This window comes from Agrilus planipennis, unplaced genomic scaffold (assembly GCF_000699045.2).
Source record: "Agrilus planipennis isolate EAB-ADULT unplaced genomic scaffold, Apla_2.0 scaffold66, whole genome shotgun sequence".
In the NCBI taxonomy this organism is placed as follows: Eukaryota; Metazoa; Arthropoda; class Insecta; order Coleoptera; family Buprestidae; genus Agrilus; species Agrilus planipennis.
In genome coordinates this window covers 929,647-938,171 of record NW_020438868.1, presented here as the reverse complement: position 1 = coordinate 938,171, position 8,525 = coordinate 929,647, and the positions used below count along the sequence as shown (strand labels likewise).

Genomic DNA, 8,525 nt, shown 5'->3' with positions numbered 1-8,525 from the left:
TCTAAAACAATTAAGAACTAAATTTATTAAATACGTAAATAATAATTTTTACACAAGAAAAATGACTTACACTTAAGACAACCCCCCTGGTTACGTAAAAAAATTTCATTCCAGTTAATGCTACTTCTGTAAAATGAATTTGATCTATAAATCTTGATATCTACAAAAAAAATATTGTAAGAAAATAATAACATTAAGTTGTAGAAATACCTCAGAGTTGTAGACGGAAGCTGGAGCCTTATGTAGTGTGTAGCAAAGATTTTTACTTTCGTCATTTATCCAAGCCCCGTACAATGCCACAAAGACAGTTCTCAATATTAACAGAAAAAATGAGGCATAATAATAAGCCTTTAATAAAACTTCTTCTCTGTATCTAAACGAAAATAGTTACAGCAAAAATGTTTGTGTTAATTGTTTGTTAATTGTGTACAGGGACGGACCTACGGTAGAAGCAGAAACAGGAGCATAGAGGGGTAGAGGTAGACATATATTAGTGTGAGGTACAGGATAAGAAGGCTTCACTTCTTGGACGGCTTGGAGACGCATTTCAATGATGATGATGACGATAATATTTTTTATTAAACAACAGCATAAAAATTACCTTAATGTATTAAATAGTTGGGTGAGAATGAAGTACAAATTCGCTACAAAAGATAGTAATGTTATACTGGATATGTTATCGTCAATTATCCCTGTTAAAATGCAAAGTTTGTTGTAATCTTCCCTTATATTCTTCCAGAAATCGATATTGTTCACCTAAATAATTACGATTACTAATTAAATAACAGAAAAATAACAAAATTACTTTTCTTTTAATAGAGTCCTCTATATGAACACACAACTGTCTAAATCGTAAGGCAATGGGCGTACTGACGATACCAATAAACAGATCGGTGTATGACCAAGCAAAATTTGACAAAACTCGCACAATCTGCAATAATTTTAATTTTACAATAAGTCCCCACCATCTTTGAAAAGCAAAACAAATTTTCTGTTAAAGTTAATCAAAAAGATAAATAATGAGTAGACTTTACCTGTGAAAATATCCCAAAAAATGTAGAATACGGCATAATTTTGAAAATATCACCATAAGAAGTACTTTCAACAAATTTTTCAAAAAATCCTAATGTAGACTTTTTACCTTCACATTTGTAATAGGCAACTACCCACCTATTTACTGTTGTTAGAGTAAATTCAACTAAAAACAGGCATTTTTTTGCGGTTTGTTTTATATTTTTTATATTATTATTTTAAAGTTTTAAGCAAAAAGGTCCATTATGATTTTATTACCTAAAGCCACTAAGAGAACTACAGCTGTCATGGTTTTTAAACGAATATCCAAATTTGGTGGCCACCCATACGATTTAAAGGACGCATCTACGCAATTCCATCTTTTAATTAAATTTGGCCATTTCATGGACAATTTTATGAACAATATTATTGTACAAAGTATACTGAGATTAAAAACAACTGGTCCTGAAGTAAAACAGGTTTTACAAGGGGAAAATTTTATCATTGAATTACAAATTATTTTATTATTTGGAATAATGTACCCATTTCAAGAAAATAAAATCCTTCATGAAACAACACTATTAATTGTAAAATTGTTATTATTAGGACACCAATTGCAAATAAAATACTGTAGAAAGTTTTCCATGATTTCCAACGAAATTTCATGTCTTCTACGTCCGAACTTAGCACCCCTTCCACAGGGAAAAGGGCAAAACATTGTGCCAAAATTAACATAAATTTGGTAGATTTGTAAATAGACTTTTCTTCGACCTTTACTTTTTCTCTGTTACCAGGAATTACGTAAATTATATTTCTGTTCATTGTCTAAAAAAAGATAATTTTTCCTATAATTAATAATTATCTATTTTTTTGCGATATACTTAGTTATACTTAGTAGCTACACTTTTCTTACGCACTTTTGATATTGTTAATAAAATAAATGTGAAAACAAAGTTAGCTTTTCTGATCACAAATTAAAGGAATAGAATGACCATTTCTAAAACAACTTCTACTAAAGTAACTCATGAGCCTCGTCAATTTATTAACATTATTTTCAGTTTTTCATGGTGCGGTTTTGAGTAATTACTTTTCTCACCATATGTCATGGCTTGAATGAATCGATTTCGTATTTTCCGTTAGTTTATAAAAAATTCATGCCTTTTGCCACCAAACTAGTCAAATTGTATGTATTTTCCGTAAAAGCAAACATTCCAAGAATGCAAACATAAATCACACAACGAAGAATAAATATCTGATTAATGAACATTCTTTTTTCCCTCAGAATAATACGGAAAGAAAAAAAGGCAGGTTTTTAAAGCGACTCAAATTGCAGACGAATTATATCGTAATAATAAAATTATCCTTTATTTATCTAGTAAAAGCCATAAACTATTATAGGATAATAATCTACACATTTTATTAATAGACATTGTTTTGTGTTTCAATATTTAACAAATTTGACATATATACATTAAAATAAATATATAGTGTATGTTATAATACTGGATACATTCTTTATAGTATTTATTAAATTGAATTAAAAGAGAAAGATTTTAAAAAAGTTTTTTAAAACTTAGATATCCGCGCGGAAGTACCGACCTCTATGATCGGGTATCCAAATTTTATTATTCGATATCATTTTAAAAAGCAGTATTTTACTTTTCTCTCTATTTTTTGTACCAGTGGCCAGTAGATGGCCAATTGCCATTGGCTAACCGACTTACATAACCTAGCTTTATAGTTGTCAAATTCAAAACTGTTTTTATAAATAAATTATGTCGCATAGTGTTAATACAACGTTTATATCCGATAAAACGTCTAAAATTAGGTGGAAGACTGATCCTTTTAATGATTCCAATGTTTTTATTACCGGGAGTTGGGATGACGAGAACAATAACCTCAAATTATGGGAGTTCCAAGAGAATAAGGACGATACAGACACTTATCCTTTTATTCTGAAGTCTTGTGCATTTCAGGGAGATGTAACTGAATTACAGGTAAAATTTTTAAAGAAACTAGTAACTTTTCTTAACTGTTATACAGTTTGTAGATTTGGATTCTTTCGTTGTCTCATCATCTTATGGATCAGTTTATTTAATGAGAATTACATCAAACGAAAAGGAATTAATTGACATTGAAGCATGCATTAATTGGAATAAGATTCACAACTTTTCAGAAAACGAAGTTGCTCCGTGTACTTCATTGTCATGTTATAAAAATGACATAGTAACTTGTGGAGAAGATGGAAGAATAAATTTGCTAACAAGTCAACATCAAAATATTGTCTATTCCAATAGTAAGACACAAACGTAGGCATTTTGAAAAACTTAATAAATGTAATGTACTTTTAGATAATGCAGACAGTTGTTGTATAAACTGTGTAACTTTTTTGAAATTTAATGAAGTTCTAACAGGCAACAACCGTGGACTATTGAAGATTTGGGATTTTCGCCAAAATCAGAGTTCACTATGTAATTCTTTTATATTAGGACAAGATCAAATAGCAGTGACTTGTGTAGCTGTTCATCCATCCCAGCAGCACATACTTGTTACAGGTGATGAAGAAGGTAATAGTTTAATTGCTATTAGTTGTATTGTTACTAATCTGTTTATGAGTTTAGGGTCAATTACTGTGTGGGATCTACGCAAAAATACCTTTCCTGTGAATCTGTTGACTGTTCACACTGAAAGCATTTCAGAGATAATGTTTCATCCTGATCATCCAGATCATTTGTTCAGTTGTTCAACTGCAGGAGAAATATGGCACTGGCTAAGTTCTTCCCCTGCTACTAATACCCATACAAAACTATTAAATCTTCAAGAGACCGATCATAATCCCTGGTATATCAGCGATAACGTTAAAAACAAACTTGAAGTATTTAATTTAATGCCTAAACTACATTTTCCTATAAACAGTTTAGATTTGAGTCGAGACCGAGTTTTATGTGGGTGTGATAATGAAGCCATTTATTTAATCAGCAATGTTAATATCAACTAAGTTCTTTGGTTTAAATAAAGTTTTCTTTTTTATAAAAAGATGCTTAAAATTTATTAGTCATATTTACGTCTTCTTTTCTTATTCTTTGGTTATTACTAATTCAGGGTATAGAATGAAAAAAAAGTAGTCGACACAGTGCATAAAGATATATATTTAAGTCTTCATGTACAAGCAATATTACATTATTTGTATAATAATAAACCTACAAATTAAGGGATCCAGTGACACCCTTGCATCATCGTAATTGGAACAGCAATTATACTGCGAGATACGAACACTGCACTTACATAGTAGTATGATAGGAAATAAAAAATAGAGAACAAATTAATAAATCGCGCGCGCGTGTGTATTTTTGTGTATGTGTTTTTTATGTATGTCTGCCTTACATCGACGGTCTGCCCCCTATCGCCAATCCCTCGAAAAAGAATAAAAACAAAAAGAATCCACTGCTCATCTACTACAATATAATAGTAAATTATTAATATTCATTATTATTATAATGTTTATGTGTTTTTTATATAATTATTATACTTTTTTATTTCATCAATTATGTGTCTAAAATCGGTCTGAACCGGCTTCACGTTAAAGCTAAAGAGTCGACAACGCTTCCGAAAATCCGCTACAAATAATAGTAATCGTTAGGATAGTAACAGTGATAAACTATAAGCAGTTATCAAACGAATTATTCATGCAAAAATGTACTACGAATAGGTTCTTTATTTACTTTTTTTATATCATCTATTTCTATCGTTTCTGCGGGTTGTAAGTTGTTGCTGTTATTAAATGGACCGCAGGACCGCATTATTATTTTTTTTTTCGATTACGCAGTTGTTATCTACTCTATTAGATGTTCTTTTTTTTTGTCATACGTACGTATCCACCAATCGAGAAAAACCCCTACAAAGGATAAGGCTTCTCCTGCTTACAAAGTTGGTTGATATATTTTTATACTTTTACATAATAATTATTTTAAATAAATCAGCGTACGGTTGCGGTTACTGGTTCCATTTCCCACCCAATCCAGTCCATCCCTAAAATTTCGATTTTAGTTAATTCTGTATACAGAAAATCATAATTCAGAACCCTTAAGAAATACCAGACAAAATGATAAAGTTCATTCAATACAGGCGCACCCATTAAAACTGGAATTTTGTATTATACAAAAATCAAGTTTAATATTCACTTATTACCTCTAACTAAAATAAAGTTTGTATCTCAGTTTTAATAGACAACGAGTAAGACAGTTGTTTGTATTAATTTACTCAAAAAACAAAAAAATTACATATACACTTGTTGCAAAAATCTAATTGTATAGCGGAGCAATACAAAACTGTATCGTAAATCATAAAAAGCTTCATTTTTTCCTTCAAAGCAATAGGGACAATAAGTCGAAAGAGGCTTGTAAACTTACGTGATTTTTGTCCTGCAAGTCGGCGATATTGGGGCGCGGATCCCATGGTGGCTGTTCCATTTTTAAAGCGTCTGGTTGCCCATAATCCAACGGATGCATGTTGGCCTGATGCTGCAGAAGGAACGCTTGGAGGAAAGGAGCGCTGCTGGAGAAGGCGTGAGGATTTTCAACAGGCAGCCCTTGCTATACAAATAAATATAATATAGTGATGTTTTTGTTGTAACTATATATTTACTTTAACTTTACCTGGTAGGAATCCATTGGGTGCGTCATATAATCGGCTTCCATTTGATTCCTTATTACAGGATAGCGATCATAATTGCCTATGCCACTCCAGGGTCTGCCAACTACCATCTTGGATTCGTTCCCAAACATCCAACTACTACTTCCACTACTATCTACTAGAGGATTTTGCGACTTGCGTGCTCTCTCAGTGCCTATGGGCTGAGGTGGTTTCCTGTTATCATCAACGTAATGTCCTGTGCCATCACTTAGATGAATGTTATGGGAAGAGGGCAGGTTAGGAGACATCGCAGGCGATCCGTTCACAGTTGTTAGATCGGCCCCATTTTCCAGTATGTCTCCGCCAGTCGCTCGGGCAATGCTATGTAACGTCATGCCCGCCATACCACTCATCAATTCATTCTGCTGTTGTTGAGTGAAGGGCTGTTGCATAAGAAGCCACCTATTATGTGGAGAAGGCGAAGAGGCTCCAGGTTGCGGTTGTTGCTGTTGGCGATGATAGGTTCCAATGGCGGCAGCTGCAGCGTTCTTGGTCATTTGTTGCTGATAACCGTTGAACATGTGCGCTGGATGTTGTTGTTGCTGTTGCTGTTGTTTTGCGTGTTGCTGCTGCTGCTGCTGCATTGAACTAGCAAAGTCAGGAGCTTTGGGATTTAGTCGAGACATGGTAACCGACGGCGTGGATATCGGTGCCACTTGTTGTTGAGAGTAACTCATATGTTGTTGCTGTTGCTGATGATGGTATGAGGAAAGTAAATGTTGCTGCTGTTGTTGTTGGGCTGCTGCGGCGGCAACAGCAGCTTCCGTGGCCGAGTTCATAGTCAAAAGACTATCTGCAAAATTCGCGGATACTGATTTATACAGTGTGGTATCGGAATGCGCAAGATGATGCATCGAACGCGATGTAGGCGCCGGTGGTAGATGAGGGTCGGCAGAACCACCCCCGTTTGAGTAGAAATGTTGCTCCGGCTGTTGAGGCTGTTGCTGCTGGCCGTTGTTTGTTGCTGAAGGTACGCGTCCGTGAATCATATTCGTACCGATTGGAGCTAATTGCGGTTGATTTTTTGGCGATTCGAAACCTTGGTAATTGACGACCGACGCAGAAGACGACGCCGCCGGTAAACTTGGAGGTGTAGTGCTGTTACTGCTCGTTTTCGATGAAACCGGCGAACACATAGCGTTGCTATTCGAATTTCCGCTACTGGTTTGTCCACCGCGATAACCAGGTGCTTTAGACGCGTCCACTTGTGGAGGTGGATCATTATCGATGAATTTAGGTGGGGTGGTTGATTGCGAGATACCACCGCCGGTTACGGCCGCGAAGTTTACTGGCTGTTTGTGAGATTCGCTCTCTTGACGCCACGTTGGCTGTTGAGCCATCGAGTTAAACAGCGAGTACTCTTGCGTTGTTAACGTTGTCGTTCGACACGTATCTTCAGCCGTCTTCAGGGCACTGGTTTTTAAAGAACACGTCCCACTATTGGCCGAGAATGGGAGCATTTTAGCCACGCTTTGGAACTGCTGGAGACTCGGAGGCGCAGAAGCCGTAGGTGGTGGTCGGTGGTGCTTCGGTGAACAAGTGAGAACAGACTGTTGCTGCTGCTGCTGGTGTTGCTGTTGTAAAGGCGACGATGGACCGGTGGAACCTTGCAGAGGAACATTAAGGGAATTTTGGGTGGCAGTTTTCGATGGTTTGGGACCGCCACCTAGGCTCATAGAGTTGGTAGCAGACGCAGTAACGGGGACGTGGTGCACAGACGTTGTTTCTGTTAGTTTGGCAGCAAATGTTTGATTTGCAGAGGTGGTTACTAATTTAATAGGGCCACCGCCGCAGGCACTTCCACGACCCCCTGGAAGCAAATTTGATGTTAAATTTTAAATATAACATAAAAAAACTACAATTAAGTACCTGACGCTGATACNTACGTAATATTGAACATAAATTAAAAAAGAAACAAGAAAAAATAATAGTGAATCAGTAAATGTTATAAAAAAGGAATACGTATTTTAAAACAGTGAGTACCTAATCGGTAAAGAAATGCCCTTCCTTTAAATGATAAATGGCGCAAAAGGTACCCACAATAATTAAAAGCTCCTACAAACTTTTTCAAAATTACCAAAAAAAAATATACATTCGTATGTAGTCATACCTCAATGCTTGAGCGTCAATTCTTGTAAAATATAGATAGCATTTAAACTTTACATTTACCTGAACAATTTATTTTTGTAAATATGTTACAGTTAAACTAACAGTACTCTTTTTTCGGAAAAATGTAAAACAGGAATACATTTTGCGTAATATAACTTAATCGTTTTATTGTTTAGTTTCCAAACTATTTTTAGGAAATGTTTTGTGTAAAGAAAAAAGGATAATCAACGAGTAAACATAATTATCACCATTTGGTTGGTAAGTGAAAGTGTAATACAAAATTAGATTTATAATAGATAGGTATTATACTTGTGTAAAATAGTAGAAAATACGTTTACATACAAATGTGTATACCTAGCTAATAATTACTTTTATTGAGCGCTTATTTAAATACAAAAATTTATTTGAATACTTTTGATGTGTTTCACGTATTGAAACAAATATTTTCTACTTTGATTTTCAAACGAATTACTTCTATCTTAATAAGACAATTATTTAAGGTTTCATTAAATACAGTAGTCTTCTTCTCTTCGTGAAAATATTGCTATAGCAACACAAAAAAAATGTTTCTTAAGATGTTAAAGGATATTGTTTAAATACAAATATAATTATTGCAAACTGAAATACTAATTAATTTATTCTGTATTTTATTTTTTACTGGTCATTATGTTAGGTGTCGTAGTATTTTAAAAATTATTATAATATACTGAAAT

The 8,525-nt window shown here is 34.3% G+C and overlaps 1 protein-coding gene across 1 annotated transcript; it reads left to right on the top strand.

Moving 5' to 3' along the window:
* The first annotated feature begins 2,732 nt into the window (after window positions 1-2,732).
* Window positions 2,733-4,062, top strand: LOC108734705 (nucleoporin Nup43). The gene is made up of 4 exons (XM_018466355.1): window positions 2,733-3,008; window positions 3,055-3,307; window positions 3,363-3,578; window positions 3,633-4,062. Exons 1-4 carry the CDS (start codon window positions 2,787-2,789, stop codon window positions 4,007-4,009), a joined length of 1,068 nt encoding a protein of 355 aa, XP_018321857.1. The 5' UTR covers window positions 2,733-2,786; the 3' UTR covers window positions 4,010-4,062.
* The last annotated feature ends 4,463 nt before the right edge of the window (window positions 4,063-8,525 follow it).

What these genes read in the sequence shown, in the direction of transcription:
- LOC108734705 (XM_018466355.1), top strand. Translation starts at nt 2,787, where the DNA reads ATGTCGCATAGTGTTAATACAACGTTTATATCCGATAAAACGTCTAAA. An exon ending in GAGATGTAACTGAATTACAG is followed by an intron (nt 3,009 to 3,054) that starts GTAAAATTTTTA and finishes ACTGTTATACAG; the next exon opens with TTTGTAGATTTGGATTCTTT. An exon ending in TGTTACAGGTGATGAAGAAG is followed by an intron (nt 3,579 to 3,632) that starts GTAATAGTTTAA and finishes TTATGAGTTTAG; the next exon opens with GGTCAATTACTGTGTGGGAT.